The sequence below is a fragment of the Cupressus sempervirens genome, chromosome 5, assembly GCF_028749045.1.
Source record: "Cupressus sempervirens isolate cs-2001-9-10 chromosome 5, ASM2874904v1, whole genome shotgun sequence".
In the NCBI taxonomy this organism is placed as follows: domain Eukaryota; kingdom Viridiplantae; phylum Streptophyta; class Pinopsida; order Cupressales; family Cupressaceae; genus Cupressus; species Cupressus sempervirens.
The window spans coordinates 448,202,736-448,223,927 of NC_143122.1; the positions used below are offsets into that span (position 1 = coordinate 448,202,736).

The 21,192-nt window shown below is 35.9% G+C and overlaps 1 protein-coding gene across 8 annotated transcripts in view; it reads left to right on the plus strand.

The window, feature by feature from the left end:
* LOC149556713 (large ribosomal subunit protein bL19cy-like) overlaps positions 1-21,192 on the plus strand; it is a 63,872-nt gene that overhangs the window by 35,231 nt on the left and 7,449 nt on the right. For 2 of the 8 annotated variants that reach the window (XM_089831181.1, XM_089831182.1), the window contains 6 exons: positions 15,239-15,393; positions 15,896-16,014; positions 17,580-17,641; positions 17,832-18,239; positions 18,504-18,590; positions 18,806-18,936. In XM_089831181.1, the coding sequence (XP_089687307.1) occupies positions 15,347-15,393; positions 15,896-16,014; positions 17,580-17,641; positions 17,832-18,239; positions 18,504-18,590; positions 18,806-18,936 (854 nt within the window). In that variant the 5' untranslated portion in view covers positions 15,239-15,346. Of the gene's footprint in view, positions 1-15,238; positions 15,394-15,895; positions 16,015-17,568; positions 17,642-17,831; positions 18,240-18,503; positions 18,591-18,805; positions 18,937-21,192 lie in introns of all 8 variants that reach the window. The other 6 variants (XM_089831183.1, XM_089831185.1, XM_089831186.1 and 3 more) reach the window with 4 other exon arrangements.

Consider the following 21,192-nt stretch of genomic DNA (forward strand, 5'->3'; position numbering starts at 1 on the left):
CTATGTGGGCTATTGTTCCTTGCTTATGCACCTTAAGAATATTTTATCAATTCTTAGATTATAGAGAACATCCCTCCGAATGGAAAAGTTAAGTTTCTCATCATCGACATCTGCAGTCTTTCTTTTCTTCTATCCTGATCCTCAACCACAAGCTGAGATAACCCTCTACTGTAAATAATTTTTTTTTGCTTTGATTTTGATATGCTATTCCTTGATTTTGGGAATCCAATTGCTTGCCTTTGAACCCAACACTTGTTGTGTGTGTATTGTCTTCATATATGGATCCAAAATAAACTCATTAGATGGGAGTTTAAGATAAAAAAACCTGAAATTGCTCCCAAGCGAACGACCCTATGGGAAGCTCAGCGAATGTGGGACATGCGTGTTCTTGCTGAATGACCTTTGAGTTTTTAGAAGCCGACTCTTCGTATCACGGGGTAAGGGGAAGGCAAGAAGTGTCACTTAAAACAGAAAAGGCGAAACACAAAGCTTTTGGAACACTTTAAAATGCACAAACTATCTCATACAATGAGATGTCAAGGCAACCCTTTAAAACACATGTGAAAGCAGTCACAGATCTATGAACAACTATTAAAGCCCAAGACAGAAAACAAACACTCATAACGGTAACCATCTGCAGAGAAGCTTCAAAGATAACCTGCTAAACGGAGACCAAAATGTAAATGCTTAAGTTGGGAGAAAGCACAAGATACATTCACGAAGATAATGAATCCTGAAAAACGAAGGGTCAGAGGCACGGTTGATATATTTCACTGATTCAAGTACTTATTACGATTTGAGGGCTTGCTAGAATAACCTTCATGATAGTGAGAGTTCCCCCCCTTTAACCATACAATGCTCTGCACATTTGGCCAAGTTGCTGCCTGAAACCCCTAACAAGAAGCAAAACAGGTGGCGTGCTAAGTTCTCTATTCTGTTTGTTATTGCACTTGGCCACTGTCCCTCTGCGAAGATCGCGACCCAACTACCATATCCCATGCAATCATGGCAGTAGTTTTATTGAAAAGTGTGCCAAAACTGGAAGGAACAATGGGCCTGCGGAATAGACATGTAGATGTTAAGTTTTGAGCCCAGAAAACAAAGAAGAAAAACAACAATGAGAAAGAGCCATAACTAAAACCATAAACACCAGAATTATCCTGGGAAAACCCTTCGAAAGTGAAGGGAAAAACCCAGCCACAGAACAGAAATATATCTTTATTGATAATGAAATGTTCAAGTGTACAATATTCTTTGCTTGATGCAAATATATAACAATAGGAGAGACTCTTTACATTATAACCGAAGGTCTCTTGAGATTCCCATAACTCCTATAATTAATTATAATTCTTCAGATATTCATGCCTCAATGCATGTGAATGACACATGTCATTTACATTTAATATTACAAATTAAACTTAAGTGACCTTTTCAGCTGAAGATGACAATAACAGTAATAACACCCATATTTCGAAAGATAAAGATCTCTATCGCAGCTATAATCTTCAACACTCCCTCTTAGCTAGAGAGAGATCTTTAGCTAATCAATCACATAATATAGATCCTATAAAATTTTATGAAGTCACTTAATATGAAAATCCTGCAAGAAGCATAACCAGATTCTCTTATAACACTAAGAATAATTTACTCATGAAATTTCTCAACATGATAGACCTAAAACATTTACTCGTAATCATGGAATCACTCAACATAAAAGATTTGAACCAATCGACCATAATCCATGGAATCACTCAACATGAAAGCTTTGAATCAATCGACCATAATCATGGAATCACTCAACATGAAAGATTTGAACCAATCGACCATAACCATGGAATCCCTCAACATGAAAGATTTGTAAGACTCACAGCTGAGTCTTTAATCACAGACTCTCTCAATGTGAATTGTCATGGAATATCTCAACATGACATCCAACTCCCATCACTGAATCTCTCAACGTGATGACATCATGGACTCTCTCAACATGATGTTCACTATCGCATAGTGAAAGAGTTATCATAGCTGATCTTACAATCTTCTTGTTGATTTCACATTAATAATAACACATAAATTCATAATTGAAACTCTTTTCCAACATAAGTCTCAAAAATCTAGTATACCAAAGCATGTAAAAGAAGACAAGGGTTTTAATGAGAACTCCTTCTCAATCAAGAACAACTCCCTCTGATCATAACTAATTCCAATTGATTTCAGTCATGTCATGCAACCTCCCTCTGAAGCTGAATATTAAATCAGTCTTAAGGAGTGTTCCGATCTGCAAATAATGCCTTGCAATAATGAAAGATTAATCAATCACAAATATCACTGCTAAGACAAACACTATGTATACCCAGTTTTCAAGAGATATAATCATAAATACTTATATATTTGTGATCAACATGCACAAGAGTGAATATAAAGGATAACCTCTACAACCAAATCAATCACAATAATACTTATCTCTTTTATATGTAACCTATTTTGGGCACATGCACAAAGAAAGACAATCCCGATAAAAGATTAAAAAAAATATAAAAGATGGGAAGAAAAGGAGGCTATAGTCTTCCCTTTCAGTTTACATAACTCTCTTTCATAGATTCTCGTCTGAACTATCGATGTGTACTGTCACTACTTAGGCCACTAGCACCCGTATAAAACATAGTGCCTTCTCATTGGCCATTTCCACCGGATGTCCATCTGCAAATGCGAATATCTCTTTACCAAGGGTTGATTGAGAAACATCAATATTTTCTACCACTTGCTGGCAAGCTTTCTTCAAGACTTCTCCAAATCTTGATCGATTCTATTTTCCTCTCATTGAATTTGAAGGATGGACTACTCTGCATTGTCGTGATAGGAATCATTTGCATCAACTCTCAAACAAACATCCATGTTAATACTGATCGCATAGAATATTATAACTCTTCTATACTCAGCGTCAACTGAAGACTCATGCATAGAGTTTATGGTGCATTACAAAAGGGTGTTGTTGCTCGATACTCATGCAAAACATGTCATAGGTAAATGAGTAGATGAGGGAAAAGAAAAGTTATGTATGTTATGCATACAAAATAATAACATAAGCATATCTAAATTTTTAATAAAAGAGCGGCGATTCAATTTATTAAAAAACGAGGCTACGTCCTATTGGAACACAGACTCACCTTCGTTAAGAAATGCACAATATCACGGTTACCTGTTGTGAACGTAGCCTATTCGTTTCATAAAAAGTTGTCTATCTTTCTCATTAGGATTCAAAAAGCTCAAAGAATGAAGCAATACATGCTTCTTGATAACTGCCAATCATATCTACAGACAATGTGGATTCCATACCAGCTAATGCAGAAACAAATAAACCATGATTGGTGTCCTACGACAACATATACCAGGTTGTATCTCTGTCTGAAGTATATGCTCAAGAATTTAAAATAAAATATTTGATGCTTTCGTGAATGAAGACCTTCAAATGGTATCTTATAAGATTATGTGCAAATACCGTGTGCCATCAAGAGTTCTCACATAACCCCCAAAGTATATGGAATGAGGATATAATTTAAGCATAAATTTGTATCAATCCAATGTTCATGATGAAGACTTGAACATATGTGTTCATTCAATACGACAAATTTGGAATGATTATAGACCTGATAACTTGTGATTTATCTTTGGCTTCCTGAAGGCGGTGTCCGTACTCATACAGTTTCTGCATGTCATCGTGTATTTCTTCCGACAACACCATTTTTATTTGAAAACCCTAATTGTCTCTGGAAATCCTTTAAAAAAAATCTGATGTAGATGCTTTTATCACCAAGCTTCCCAAATAAGCGCTTCAAAAGGAAAAATAAGAAAAGATTAATCCCAAGTGTGGGTTCTCCGATCGAATCCTGCCGTGGAAGGAAAAAACCAAATGGAGCTTTCAAAATCAGAAAAGCTCATTGGTTGTTCAAAACCCTCGGATATTATTTGTTCCCTCTGTCACAAACAACATTCCAAAACATAGTAACGGTGCCAATGCAAAGCATGTCAAGACATGCAAAACGACACAAGTAATAATCTTGACAAGGGGAGAGTGAATGCAAAAATTGGACTGGCGTTCAGAGCCGCAAAGCCACAACCAAGCATACCAGAGAGATAAATATTTACATAAATCTTTACACTTAACAAACTCTCAAAAGAAGAATAAAACTTTGAATAGATACAAACATATCCATAGCTAAAATCACAATCATTATAGGAAGATAACCTCATTGCTGATATTAACTAGGCTCTGATACCATGTTAAGTTTTGAGCCCAAAAAACAAAGAAGAAAAACAACAATGAGAAAGAGCCATAACTAAAATCATAAACACCAGAATTATCTTGGGAAAACCCTTCGGGAGTGAAGGGAAAAACCTAGCCACACAACACAAATATATCTTTATTGATAATGAAATGTTCAAGTGTACAATATTCTTTGCTTGATGCAAATATATAACAATAGGAGAGACTCTTCACATTATAACCAAAGGTCATTTGAGATTCCCATAACTCCTATAATTAATTATAATTCTTCGGATATTCATGCCTCAATGCATGTGAATGACACATGTCATTTACATTTAATATTACAAATTAAACTTAAGTGACCTTTTCAGCTGAAGATGACAATAACGGTAATAATGCCCATATTTCCAAAGATAAAGATCTTTGTCGCAGCTATAATCTTCAACAGTAGAGTCATGCGATTAACTGGAATGACAGAAGGCATATCAGTGCAACAACCTTCCATACATAATAGTTGAAGCCCCGCAAATACTTGCGAGATGCCCACATGTCATGTCTAAAAAGAAATGAGGCTCGCTAGTGGAAGACAATTTCATTAGTAGGAAAAATGGACACACGGTGCACCGATGGGCATTGCTTTCTTAAAAAAGTAAAAAGCTTGAAATCACCCATTGGATGGCCATGTGTACAACCTTCAGAATAATTGGGCCCACTGGTATAAAGAGGTACAGCTAGCTATGACATGGACATGCAAAGCTAGAGCGGGGAATCTTCCTCTGATCATATTTTATACCTCTTCAACTACTCACAAGACAATCACATGCCACGTTCAATAGAAAACCTGGATCCGCCATCGGGAGAGAATATTTTAGCTCTTGAGGAGCATGCGGCACCTCAGTGGGAGTTCTAATAACCAGAGTAGAGGGCTGCAATCAAATGAACGACATTTTGACAAATGGCAAAGTGCAATGCTCCGAATTAAAGCACCGCGGGTGTGCAAGGAAGAAGTGTTGTACGAGAGATAAACTCCATGGCATTGCGAACATTGGTTCACAGCTCTCACAATGACATAAGCATGCTTCTCTAGCTAGAAATATTTCATTTTGTAGTCGTTGAAACTATTGCTTTTGAATGTATTTGGAGCTTCTACTTTGTCGTCATTCATTTGGGTGAGGATGGCAAACATGGTGTGCTTTGAAGCATGACAATATAGGATGGGATCCATGTCGGCACTAGGGCTTTTCCAACAGCTTCCTTACTTTGCGTGAAAGCTTTTTTACCTTCATCAGCCCACTTCAAAGATTACTCCGCTTTCATAAGGGAAATTGTGTTGGTTCCCAAAACCACAGATTGAAATCCCACGAGTCTTGCCAACTCGATGCTGGGATATCCAACCGGTTATGGCCAACTTGACAAGACCAATCAATTCGATTCGAGTCTTCTGCACTTCTAGCTCTGCAAGGCCAAGGCGGGTATACCTAATCCTGAACAAATCACTTAAGTCCAAGATAATTATAAGAGATCAATTTGAATATGAATGCAAAGAAAGTTTCCCAAACGGCAAGGATTATATAAAACTTTAAACTTGCAACTGATGAGTTAAAAATAATAAATCAATGTTTTAAAATAAGAATAATTATGGATAAATGCAACAAATGAATATACTAATTCTTCAAAGGAAAGATGTGAAATAATTGCCAGCATATGGATTATGAATCATGAATAATATAAAAACCAGTGCCAGAATTTAAAGGGGAAATGGAGTCAGTTTTATAAGTTATTACGTACAACTTTATAAAGTTCTATGCATGTTAACTATAAACAATTTAGTAATGCGATAATCAAGTTTAAAATGCTATAAATGATCTTGTCCACTTATCTATCATATAAATCTTTAATTGGATTTCAAAAATAATCATAAACGACAGAACTTAATAATATTTCACCTCTAGAATTTAAAATAAATAATTATGCTTACAAAATATGCCGGAAATAAAAGTGCACTAGAGACATTCCTTTTGGATGATCCATCCAATGCAGTTTAGCTCCAAAATCACATAAAAAAATTATTCAATAATCCAGCATCCAAAGGCTTAGTTCAAAAAGTCCATATCTTTGCCAGTGAAAGAATGTAATATATCAAATGTGCATGCTACTGAGATCTTCCACATACTCAATTTTTCTTATCAATCTGAAAACATTTTGATTATTAATGCCTTCAGAATTCGTTGAGAAACAAGGCGATTCTCCTTCCCATTGCAGCTGTGATAATTGTTTTAATTAACTGCAGTAGCTTCATCTATGGAGCTTCGATCCATGCTACTGAATCTATAATTTAAAACTTTGTACAGTAATTGTTATCTGAAAAAGATGGAAATTTGCAAGCGTTTTGTCTAGCCCTCAACAGATATATCCCTCCAGCACTGCACAAGGCCATAAATCTTTATAATTGCTGCAAACTGCAGACTATAATATACATTGTTTTTTTCTAATAGAACTCTCTTTCTTTTGAATCTGTCACACTTTTCAGAATTTTGTTGCCTAAGCTTATTAAACTCATTGGAGTTTCCTTCTATTTAGAATATATTAGTCTGTAGAGAATGATATGTTTCTGAATCTTTGTGCTTAATAGAATGTTCTGCTACTTGATTACCACAAGCATAATTGTCTGCTGTCAACCTAACATCAGAGTTGTTTACTTCTTGTAAAGAATCTTCACATGCTGATACACTAGGTATCTGTGAATCATTGAAAGATAGCCAAATAGAATATAACAATAGCTGTATAGAAAAAGGATTCAAGAGGACACTCAAATGAAGGCCCTGATTTGCAAAAATCTGGGGCTCCATCAAATAGCAAGTGGCTTACCTTTCAAACATCATTGTTAGATGCTGAAAGTGAGCTTGTGTTTTCCAAAAATAGTGAGGTTATCTTTATAGACGATAAATTCTGTCTTTTAGATTGCTTTCATTTCAAAAAAAAATCTTGCATTGATAAGACCAAAAGGCATACATTTGTATACAAAAGCTTACGATGGAGTAGTGACAGCTGTCATGAGCTGATATTCTTCTGCTACTGCAATCAAATTATGCCTTGAATATCCATCAAGCAAGGACAACATCTCTGAATCTATTACTGTCATCAAAATATGATCCATGATGGATATATGATAGTTATCTTTATAGTGGGCCCAATTGAAATTAGGAAGGTCAACACATTAAATTTCACCATTCTTATAGGTGATTGGTATAATGTTGGACACCCATCATAAATTGTGTATTGGAAAAATTATTTTTGCATCAAATATCATTGGAATTTCATTTTATATTGCCCCTGTCAAGTGCAGATTATAATCCCAGTACTTTTGTCTGAAAGACTTGATTTTATCTATGAGTTGAACTGTATGAGACTCCTTTGGTGTGAAAATCTTAAGATCTTCATACAACCATGCAAATATGTCTTTATACTGGCAGAAAAATGCTTAAAACTTGCTTTTCTTTTCAGGCAAACGACACTTTCCCAGAAACATTATGCCTTTTAGTGTCTTTTTTCCTTACTGATTAAATAATTCTTGGTTTAGCATTTATTTCAGCATTGTTTGTTTTTGGCACATTTGGCAACGATTCCCAAGAGGTGGAAGAATACCATTGAAGAATAGATCATTGAAAGAATCTATTTTTTCTAAAAAACTAATGATATACCGATTGTCATTAAATGCTTGCCAATTTTTTGAGTAGTCTGGTATTGTTGGGAAATGACTCGCATAGTTATACCACCCTAGGGGACGTGGGGACGATGGAACAGGGGGACAAGATTTTGGGACGGGGGGACAGAGGGGATTAATTTGGGGACAGTGGGGGGATGGCAGGGGGACGGCTGCAGGGGATAGTAGGGGGGTATATATACATATGGCACTTAAAATGTTAGGTATGAAAATATGTATTGCAATATAAGATATAAAGATGTAAAACAGTAAATACTTGAACATTGCATTGAATTGGAACATCGAACATTAAACATAAATAGTCGAATCTACAAATAGTCAACATCGGGATGTCCCCCATCCTCAGTGGAGGTGGCGGAATTTGGTGGCGCCGCTAGGGACGGGGGGATGAAGTCCCCAAGTCCTTGGTGCATTGAAGTCTCTGGGACGTGGGGCAAAAACGGGGGGATGCGTCCCTGTGTTACTATGGCAACGAGTCATCTCTAGTGAAAGCACTCTGGAAAAATTCAGATTGAGTCAAAAAGTAGCAAACCGAAAATTCAAGTCCATCAGCTTTACTGTTCAGATCTCATGCAGTATGGTTAATATTGCTAATTAGTCGATCCTGATTTTGGTTCGAATTTGGATTTTGGTTTGGGGATTCGGCAATTTTTTTTGGGACCGGATTCAGGTACCACGGGTATATATATAGATATTTTAAAATATATAAATATATATACATAAATATAAAAATATATATATACATGCATACACACACATACATACATATATATATATGTATGTATGTATATTCATAAATTCATACATGCAACATGTGAAAATTCATTCATCATTAACTCAAAACTTTAAAGTTCGAACATATAATCTCAAGGTCTCCAGGAGACGGGGAGATTTGGAGGTCTCCAATACTAGTACTGGTACCGGTACGCCAATTTTTCAAAAATAGGAGACGGGGGTACTTGGAGAAGGAAAATTTTGTTTTAATAGTTTAAAGTCCAATACTAAATACAAAATACTAATATTGTAATACTAAAAGAGTAAAGTAAATAATAATAGAAATGTCAAATTAAAAGAGTCAAATATTTCAAAACTCACATAATCACATTACTATATCTCATAGTCATACTTGTTTTCCGAATATTGCATATGATCATCATCATATCAGATTGATAATCGCTAAGCTTATCATTACATGTTCAAATTTTAAATTCATAAAAGTATAGTTTGATGCTAAATTGTTGATATGCAAACAAAAATGAACAAACGTAGTACAGTAAACAAAAATCAGAATCTATTTAGTACTAGTATGTCGATGGTACTATCATCTACTCCACAAGGTTGTGATCATCCATCTCAAGGTCTTGAACTATTATGCTCTCCAAAAAATCATTTAAATTGTCATTGGTCTTAATTTTTGCATTAAAAACATTAAAATGAGAGCTAAAATACATAAATAATTTAATATTATATTTTACATTTTTTTTATTAGGAGACTTCGGGGAGACTTCACTTTTTGGATTAGGAGACTGGGAGACTTCAGGAGACTTTGTCACTTTTTTGAGGTCTCTGGAGACGCAAAAAGTCCCTGAGACTCGTCTTCGTCTCCGAGACATGTCTTTTAGGGGGGAGACGGGTCTCCCTATAACCATTTATAATCTTAATAAGAAGTTAGAAGCATGATTCTCATAAAAAGATAAGTCCATAATTGGCAATATATGATTGTATCATATTCATGCAAAAGTATCAAATTCTCATTCCATGCTGAAAATTTAAATCATAAGCCTAAGCCTCTGATGTGGGTCTTAGTCTTCCAAAGCCTTCACTTTTGAAGAAAAATGCTACAGCTGTAGAACAAAACCATAATGATGAAAAATGCTTGAGAGATTAATGAATGTTGAATTTAGGATCGCTGCAAATGTGTATATGCAATGACAATTTAATATTGATAAATACCGTACTCCAAAGGGCAGATCATATATTGATTTTGATGTCTTTCCTTGGGATCAGATCTACATTATTCAAGATATGAATAAACATATCCATGAGCAGACATGTCTCCACAAGGAGAAGACATGACCGTTCATGGTTATGTCTCATGAAAAGGTGCCTCTTCATGCCCGATCTCTAATCGGGTTTCAACCTTTAACAACGACAAATGATTTTCTTAATAATAGTATTCTATATATATGGTCACAAGATATAAAATTACCTCAATGTCAAATCAGGAATGACAAGTTTTAAGGATATCCTTCATCAAAAGATATCCACCATTTAGATATCATCTCATGATATCAAGAGTAATGGCCTCTTGAATGTCTAGTCACACGACATTCACCAAGTACTCTGAGTAATGGCCTCCTCAACATCAAGTTGCATGATATTCACCAAGTACTCTGAGTAATGACCTCTTCAACATCAAGTCACATGATATTCACCAAGTACTCTAAGTAATGGCCCCCTGAACATCAAGTTGCATGACATTTACCAAATACTCAAAATGTTCATAAGGTATGTGCACACGTATCCTCAATAATACATACCATAGGAACATTCATGGTCTGTTTAAGGAACTTAATCCACCGTGGAAGATATAATCTATCATGATCTTTGCAGACATCATAAGATATCCATCATAATAGAAGATTTAGTTAGTGTAAGATCGTCACCTTCCAATAACTTTAACAAATACAAGTGATAATCATTTGGAAGTCGTCACTTATGATGCACACAAGGTCCAAAATAGTCATGAAATAACATTCATGATTCATAGTCCTTTGACTTCTATAGTTTCTTGATCACTGGAGAGTCCATCTCGACATGGTTTGCTCCCTCCGAATCAACACGATTGAAGTTGACTGATATCTGCTCTCTCTCTTTCCAAGGTTGCCTCTAATGAAATGTCAGACTACCTTTGAATCTGATATCAATCTTCTTTTTCTTGCAAGAGCATTCCCAACAAAAAATCAAGGTAAATAACTCATATAGGCGAATATCCAATGACATCCAATGGATGTGAGTCCTTTCTACATGTATGGGAAGGTCTGATTTGTAGTTTCTTCTAGCATCTGCTCACAATCCAATTATATTATGCCACTTGTCTTGTCTATTAATCATTACTAAGATAATTCTTTGTGATTGCTGGATTCCTTTCTCACTTGGCTTCCCATATGCATTTTATTTCTTCTTTATAAAAATATCTTCACAAAAGTTCTTTTATATTGTATATCTGCATATCATCACTTTTGTTCTAAATTCTTCTATCCTTCCATCTCAAGTTTATATATATATATATATATATATATATATATAAAACACATATACACACATGAATGTATTCTACTCTTCACTTTAACTTTTCATATGATGGCTGTGACTTTTCAGATACAGAAGTCATGCCTCTTCTAGAAATAAATTATATCTTCCCTCAATTATAGTAATCACACCTTTCTAATTAATAGTAACATTCATTTAAGTAATATCGTCCCCCTTAATTATTATTGTTAGATTTAATATACTATTCTCCAAACATCAATATTACATAACACTCGACCAATTTTCTGCCATCGGTATGGACATAGGAAGTTTGACAATTTTGATGGGCACTTGTTAACATATAATGTGAACCAATCAATAAGGGCCTGTTTGGCAACGGGAATACAAGTGGAATAGGCATATGTAAATTCTTAAAATTCTGAATTCTTCGTTTGGATGCACCAAATCGGAATTGGAATACAAAATAAAATAGGAATACGTATTCCAATTTTGGCCCAAAAATGAGGTTTTGCAATTCCACCAAAATAGGTGGAATTGGAATATGTATTCCTATTCCAGTTTTATTTATTTTAGAAAACATAAATTTTTGGGTCCGCGAATTCCCCATCAAATTCTGGCTGAACCAAACGGAGAATAGGAATATGTACTCCCATTTTCTATTCTAGAATAAGTATTCCAGAATAGCTATTCCTATTCCCCTATTCCCCTATTCCCTATTCCCACAGCCAAACGGGCCCTAAAAGACTTACAATTTTGAAACCACTTTCGGTCCAAACTGAACATCAAAGAAGAGTATTGTGGAGTGAGATACAAGAAGAGAATGCGAATTTTGTACAAAGGTCGAATCCTGCTCCAAAGAAAACAGAGATCACAGATGCCCCAGATCACAATACTAGGCACAGATTATTGTGAAAGGTGTCTGTTCGCAGCCAACCAAGCTAGAGGAAGGCATGATACATAAAGTCTTAGAACTCAAATCGTAGGGTCAAGAAGACATCTATAGTGGAATCTCATTGTATGACTGGCAATAAAAACCATGCGTACTCATAGTAAAACAAGCTACAATTGCACCCAATGAATTACAACAATAGTCCAAGAGACGACGCCACGATTCACTTTGAAAGATATCTGTGGCATTGTAGACTTCAACGAAGGAGAATATGAATAGTCCTAATGGTGATGGGTGACATATTTCATTGATCCACACCCAACGATACTCAAGTGGCCATATGAAAGAAAGAATCTCGCCTTATGCAAGGTATCTGCAGAGAATTATAGAATGTTAGGTTCAAAACAATATTTATAGAGATGAAAAATCTTTTCACCAAATGCTAATTTTAATGCTCACCAAGAACAATTTCAATAGTCATATCTGTTTATAACTTGCATTTTTGCATAAGTGCACATAACATGTGAAAGAATCAATTTCAATGCAGCAGTAATGGAAGCCAAAACACCCAAATACTAGTATTTTTTTTCTTTGATTTTCTCTGTTCTCCACCTGTGCTTAATCACTTTCTTACATTTGCAGCCTGGCTCTGATACCATGTTGAATTTAGGGTATGCAATGACAATTTAATATTGATAAATACTGAGCTCCAAAGGGCAGAGCATATATTGATTTCAATGTCTTTCCTTAGGATCGGATCTGCATTATACAAGATATGAATAGACATATCCATGAGCGGACATGTCTCCACAAGGTGGAAACATGCCCGTTCATGGATATGTCTCATGAAAAGGTGCCTCTTCATGCCCGATCTCTAATCGGATTTCAACCCTTAACAACTACAAATGATTTCCTTATTACACACACACACACACACACACACACACACACATATATATCTTCAATATAAAATTTATCTGACTGAAGCTACAAACCATTGACAATGAATGACCATCAATTGACTTTAAGCAACCTTTATTGGTTGAATTAAGATTTATAAGGGTCATATTAGGGTTTGGTTTCACTTCAATTTAAAAATAAATAAGAAAAGCAAATTGGGGCCCATTTTTGGACACCTAGACCCATGGATTCCTGCGGATACTTTTGAATTCCGCCTGGATTTTGGACTGGAATCTTGATTCCATTTTGGATTCTGGACAGAATTCGGGTTCAGATCACATCGGAACTAGGATCCAGGTATTCCCATAGGAATCCGTTATCTTAGGTTAATAGCAAAAACCCCCAACATCTCATTGGCATCCCAAACCTGGTTTCTCTAGGGGGACCAAGGAGGGTTCTTGTTGACTTGATACCATTCTTTTATCTGCTTTATTATTAATTCAACATTCGCTCTGACTTATAGCAGCTTGATATTAGTCTCATATATGTTTCCAGACTCATTAGTGCCTCATACTTCTCAATATTTATTAATACAATCAAATTGCAGGTGATACGTGAAGATTATAAGTCAACTTTATAGGCTAGATGAGAACACACAAGAGGTGGAACCTGCAGTTAAACAGATTCCATTGAATTGCAATGTCTAAAGGCCTTTCTCCTCTGTTTCATTTTTGAAGTAATTGTGCTTGTTTCCTTTGATTTCATCTGTAGAGATCTGTTAGCATGAATGCTGATGGTATTCCTACGGGGGAGTAAATTAACATTGTTGGAGATATGAATTAGAGCTTATGTGTTGCATTCATGACGAAGTTTGTCATTGATGTCAGCATACTAGTTATTCTGTGATGAATGACAAAACAATAGAGAGATTGGCTTTGCGCGGTTCTAGGATTGAACATCAGCCTATGCACACACGGGGATTATGTTCTAGAGTATGTCTAGATGCTATAGTTAAGAGTGCATACGAAAATATGAAGACTAGACAAAGTTATACAGATTTTAGTGAAGGCAACTTTTAGACAACGTTTTTGGAAAGCGGGTACTGTTGTTTGGGTTTTATCTCCTAACAAAGAAAGAATCTAGTTGAGTGAGCTGAGACAGAGGTTGAAGACATGTTGAAGGTGACTTGGTTAAGTTAGCATGATCAGATGTTCATCACATGAAAAGTTATGAAGACTGTGAGTTGACAGATTGATTGTAATCTTGAAAAGATGTAACATTGTAATGTAACGTGTATTGTAATATCTTAAGGATGTCCTATATTATTATTGTAAATTGGGAAAGCCTCAAGGCTGACCCAATAACTTGTTTTAGGACTTGGTATAAATGAAAGATTATTTCCTTGTGGTAGGGTATGGTATGCGGTCATATCTTTGCAATATCTATTGTGCAAACTTGGTATGCGAAGTTGTGAAGATTAGAGCAAAGTTTGGTTCATTTAAGGCACGGTGAGCTGAAAGGGAATTGTATTTGGCAAGACAAGTTGCTGGTTGGACAATTGTTCTACATTGTATTATTCAGAAGGAATAGTACAAAGGCTATTTGGACAGTGGGTTCAGTGGTCTTCCTTTCAACTCCTAACAGGGTTGGCACAATTCCTTATAGGGTTGGAATCTCCTAACAGGGTTGGCACAATTCCTTATAGGGTTGGAATCTCGTAACAGGAATTCAAAGTCTCTTAATAGGGACTCATATATAGTTATTGTATTTCATTGACTCCTAACAGGGTCCATCCTCTTACAAGGAACTTTTATATTAGTACATCATTTTGTGGGTACCATTCCCACCAGGGTTTTCCCTCTGATCAAGGGTTTCCCTAGTTAACAAATCTAGTGTCATTGTGAATGGATATCTTTCTATGGTTGTTGCATCTACTGTTAACATGTTTCAGAATTAATAAGGATATTGAGAGTTGTTTTAATTGCATAACTGATTTACCCCCCTCTTAGTTATATTGGTGGACTTTACTTTGTGACAAGATCATCATGTATGCCCTTGGTCTTGTCTCTTCATAGAAATTTGTAGCTTTGGGATCTTCTAATTTCTATTATTAGACTTTTATTTTGGCTCTATTCTGATTTTCCCTCCTTTTATTGGAATAGTTGCTGATGATTGATCCAATTAGCAGCGTACTGTAGGTAGTGGGGATAACTACCACCAAGATGATGGTCACTGTAGTGCTCGGTCTTGTTTGGATGCATAGTTGCATGGGGACGGGAGTACTTTGGGTACAGGCATGGGTACTGGTACGACAATTTTCCAAAACAGGGGATGGGAGTCCGGGTATGCCAAATTTTTTAATTGTAATTTTAATATTTTGTAGAAAACCTGAAAATATGAGGCATGCCATTTAGAGTTTTCAAGAGCTGTGATATGTTTGCAGATGTGTAAGTTTTCACTGTTTCAGTTTCAAATTTGCAATATGTTTGAAAGAATATATATGCTATATGAAAATAAAAAAATCGAAAATTCTATATGTTTTGAATCTCAATGCATAACAAAGAAGGAAGACTTTAAATATGAACATGAAGATCCTAAATCATTTAACAACATATTGCAAATGATAATTATTAAACTTCTAACTTGAATATTGATAAAGTTTAGCAGTTTGCTGTTCAGTGTTAATCAATTGACAATATTGTATCAAAGTCTCAAACTGATGACATATTAAATTATGCTTCATAAACAGCAAGCTGTTACACAAACTAAAATCCAACATGGAAAAATTGTGTTGTTTTGCCTCCAAAAAAATTAACAAGTGCTGATATGACGGTTTTCCCTACAGGGTATGTACCCCAGGGAGTACCTGGTATGGGAAACATCAAACATGTCCCGGTATCCCGTACACATCCCATGGGTCTGGGTACGCGTACCCATGCAACTATGTTTGGATGTGCAACAAAAGTAAGTTCTGCTTCCATAAGCTTTTAAACAAGTGGCACTAACTTGAATTCAAGAACAGCTTACTGAAGGTCTGAGTACATGATAAATTGAAAGTATTGAATATTCATAACATTGAATAATGTCTAGGCCCCAGGGCTTTTTCAGGCTAAAATGCAATTATTCTACTCGTAACCCCCTATGTAGAGAGAAACATAGAACGCTTTTCTTCTGCTGTTACAGTAGACTCAAAGTACGCTTCACAATCTAGAGTCTGTTGCAGTATTTTCCTTTGTAGAAATTTTTTCTCATGGCTAAATCAGCAAGCTAAAAGGCATCAACAAACTAAAATACACATTTTTCATTTAATAATTATCTGGGAAGAAATTTGAGAACTATGGAAAAAATTGAGTCATGTCAAGGCTAAGGAAAGATCAGATAAATTGCTGTAAAATTTAGAAGAAAACTGCCAAATCTAACTCAGAAACTGATTTTTCAATCAAATAAAATGATCAGTTTTGCAGTTAAATTGTCATTTTTGGTATTCTCCAAATATGGAAGATGGTTGCAGCAGTTTACGCATGAAGATCCCTCTATGGTGTGTACTAGATACAATAAAATGCGTTATGCTGGTGGGAGTTGCATGGACAGTCAAAGGTCTTAAGATATTAGGAGGTTGAGGGTGCATTCCAATCTCAATTGGACGGTGTGTGTCTTGTCGATGAGGTCTCCCCTTCTTTGGTTCTGGCTTTTCCAGATGTTCCCAGAGCAGATGCTTGAAAGGATGATGTCATGAGATGTGTTGTCTTTAGGGTTTATGGGCCTCTTGCTTGATGTCTCCTTCTGATTTAAGTTTAGCTTCCTCCACCAAAAGGAATTACAGAGTAATGAGTTTATAGGAAGGGGCAGTGTTCAAGTCCTAAACTCACCCAAGCTTTCTGACGTTGTGCACCTTGACTTGGTCATCTTTGCTTTGCCCTGTGCCTTACGTGTGTTGTTTGCCAACTTTTGGTTCTGCCCTATTGTTCGCTGTTGTTTTGCAGCCTTTGTGCTGACTGTTTCCAATTGTCCCTAATTGTTGTAAGAGTTTCTTTGATGCATCCTTTGCAATCTTTGTATTCTGGTTCATGGCTCTGTTAAAAAGTTTGTATATCCTTAATATATTTTTCACCATTTTTCTTCAAAAAATGTGTTGACCAACTTTTAGAGAATATTACGTTTAAAAAAATAACTCACTGAGCAGAGATTTATTGTAACTAATGATTTTTGCTTCCATAGTATTTTTGACATGTGTTCTGATTTTTGTATCATATTCTCTGCCAGAATACTTGTTTTGGATGAGAAGTTGCTTCTCATTTGTAAGGCATTGAACTGCCATTACATTTTTATTGTTGTTCACTTTGTTGATTTTTGACTTCTGGAACATTTTCCATTGTGCAACTAGATTTTAACCATCTCATTTAATCTTAAGATTAAATTATTTGGGTTCTGATGTGTTAATTCTTGGCTAGCCTGTTTGCATTTATTAATTGTCCACCTTTGGTATTCTCTGACGAGTCCTTTTATGTCTTCTTTGAGGAGAAATTCAGAATCTTTCGGGTTCCTCTCTGCCGCTGGGATCATTTCAATGGCTGCAAACATCCTTCATCAGGTAGTAACTAAGATATGTCTCATTTAATGTCTTTTGCCACATTTGATTTCTCAGGGACCTCTTTGATGCATTGTACTTGCGCTTCATGCTCATTGATAAGCGCTTCATGCTTATTGATAACTTTATACAAATCAAGTTCTTTTTGAGTTGTAAATCATCAGCTTGAATTATATGTGTGTTTTACCCCCAGGTTCCTGGGTTTGCACTCACCAGGGTGGTGATGCAGCCATCAAAACCAAAGCTAGCATCTCCCTTATTATTTGCATCGGCTATGAATCCTAAAAGACAACCCTTACAGCTATGTGCACCTTTAACTGCAACTATTGTAACTGGCAGCAGGTGCCCAAGTCTGCCCTCTTTTACCAAAAAAAGCAATCTCATTGCCCATGCAGAATCTGACAGCACAGTGTCTGAACCTGAAAAAGATGATACCCAAATTGTTGCAGCTTCTTCAGACGATACCCAAATTGATGCAGCTTCTTCAGATGATACCCAAATTGAAGCAGAGTTTTCAGTTGATGCAACTTTGGTAACAACTGTGGAACAACCTAAACCACCTCCAACAAATCCTAGGGTAAAACTTGGTCATATCATGGGGGTAGGTATTTTTGCAATCACTAGCATATTTTACACATTCTTTTACTTAATGCCATTTTAAATTATAAGTGTAGCTCCAAGTAAATTGGTGAGACCATTTTGCTCATTTAATTTCATATAATCATTGTGTTAGTTGCTCAACAGAGCATAAATGGACATTTACTTTTCATTCATCTTCAACTTTCCATGTAACAGTAGCATTTGGAATTGTATGTACGAGTATCTAGCATCAACTATTGATACAATCATGATAATGTCCCAGTAGATTCTTAACAAGCAAGCGGTTGAAGCTGCAGAGGAGGCAAGACCTACTCCTGATGTCAGACCAGGAGATGTTGTAGAACTTAGAGTGGTAAATGACCTGTACTTAAGAAATTCTTTGTTTATTTTATGATTATTTTTGGTTGGGTAGGATAGCCAGATCTGCCTATTCCAGGAATTCTCATATATTTTAACACCCTTAAATTAATTAATAATAGTGTTGCTAGGTCCTCCTTTTGTTCACATTAAGATATTGTTGTATTAGATTATAATTTACAAGTCTAATCTAGCTTTCCATTTACAAAGGCGTCGAAGACTCGACGGAGGCTGTACTTATACAAAGGTATAGTAATATCGAGGCAAAACGCTGGTATACGTACAACTATCCGAGTTCGACGAATAATTGCAGGCATTGGCATGGAGATAGTGTTTCCATTGTGAGTATTTTTTCCCTAAGCATTTTTGGTTGTCAAATTGCCCTCTTTGAATTAAATAAATTTCTTCATTTTAGAATTCGCTTGTTCAGTCACCCTATTGAATGCAAATGTATCTGCTTATCAAAAAAGTCTTACCTATGATATAGCTGCCAAATATGGTATTTGAAATGATTGAAATTGTTAATGTTTGCCCACAAATAAAGATAAACAACAAGAAGAAAAATAAAGAACACTAAGACACAGAAATACACAACGATTTATCCTGGGCAAACCCTCCAACTTGAGAGGGAAAACCCAGCCACAAAAAAAATCTCTCTTTTATTAAATAATAGAGGTCTAAGTACAATGCTTCTAAGTTTCTAACTGAATAAAAAACTCATCACACAAAGCAATGATATGTATCTAAAACTGAGACTCTTCACGTTATAACTGAAAGTCTCTTCATTTTTCAAACGTATGTCTCTTCGTACTTCCAAATGCATTTCTTCACGTCTCCTCGTACTTGCAAATGCATGTCTCCTCATATTTTCTAACATTAGTGTATGAAAGAGAACCTTGCAGATAATCAGGATATCTCCTGCAGCTACAAACATCAACACCCTCTTAGCAAAGGAAATATCATTTGCAGATTTTGTGTCATCATGACAAACACAATGGTTACACCCATGTGTGTCAACAAAAAACTTTCACATATTTTCTCAACTTGATGTAGTCATCCCAGCATGACATTCAACATGGCTACTTCTAGAGAGTGAAGAAACAAAAATCTAAGTCATGGAGTCTCACACATGACTTCCACCATGGCTACTCCAAGAAGATGGATCTACCATGGCTACTCGCAGAGGGTAGAACAAGAGCTTTCACCTCAAACTTCTCTTGCAGAGAAGAATGCGTTAGCAAGGTATTGCGCCTCAAACTTCTCCCTCACGGAGAAGAACTTATTAACAAGTGATAACACCTGAAACTTCTCCTTCACAGAGAACTCATTAATAAGGGATTGCACCTTGAACTTCTTCCTCATAGAGAATAACTCATTAACAAGGGATTGCACCTTGAACTTCTTCCTCATAGAGAATAACTCATTAACAAGGGATTGCACCTCAAGCTTCTCCCTCACAAAAAGCTCATTAAAGCATATAAAAAATCGCTTGAATGAGACTCCCTTTCAACATGGACAACATACAACTTTGATTATCACAATAAATTAATTGACTCCAATGTTTGACCAAATAAGGAGCTTTTGCAGTCCCACCTACATGAACTTGTTGATCCTTTGCAAAGGACTTGACATTCTCAATCTGCCACACATTCTACCTCTGATTTTTAATTCCTCTTCTCAGACGAAATTGATCATCTGGAAATCTGCAACATTTCCAGTTATCAACCCTATGACAATTTGTGTCTTCATTCTTCAGCCTGCACGACTTCCTCACAAAAAACATCAAATTCTTTCTCTCCTTGATTGCAATCTCTCAGTATGCTCCTCAATCCATCTTGGGAACACTTAGAGAGATCAGTAATAGGTCGTGAAATCAACCTATCACAAAGGGAAATACTAATGCTAGAAGCATACATATTCACTATTCTAATCACTAATGTATGAATTAATAATCACATAAAAAAATCATGAACATTAAATTTGTCTCTTTAATTATCTAATCTCTCTCACAATCCACCAATTGTAACACAGATGCAGGCCACATGACTTTGCATGAACACCTTTGAATGATCACCATCCCACCTATACTTCCCACAATACAGATGATCCTATAAAAGTGCTACAAATTGCTCCAGTATTTTAGCACCTCGTCTGAAACTCTACATGCCATTGTACAAATCAAACACGCTACAATTTACTCCAAGATGGATGTGTTTTTAGAGAATTTTGCTGCTTTGGACTTCTCCTTCAAATGGCCACTAAGGCAGCCCCAAACTGGCACAAGCCCTATGAGAATGGCAGTGTTGAATTTCCTCCTCCCCAAAATAGAAATATGCTCTGATTCGCCTCAAAATGCAGCGGCTGAAAACAAAAAACAATGTTACACCAAATTTACCTACCAAAACCATCCTTAATATGCCTTTTAATTGCCACAATCACCCTCAGACACAGTTGTGCCCCTCACAAAATCTGTCCCATAATAACCCTGAATCGGCTCTAGACATCTGCTTGAAAGTGTTAAGTTGTAGCTTTTGTCGGATTGAACTATCCTAGAGTTAATCCTTCTATGGTTATTGGTAATCATAATTAGACATACT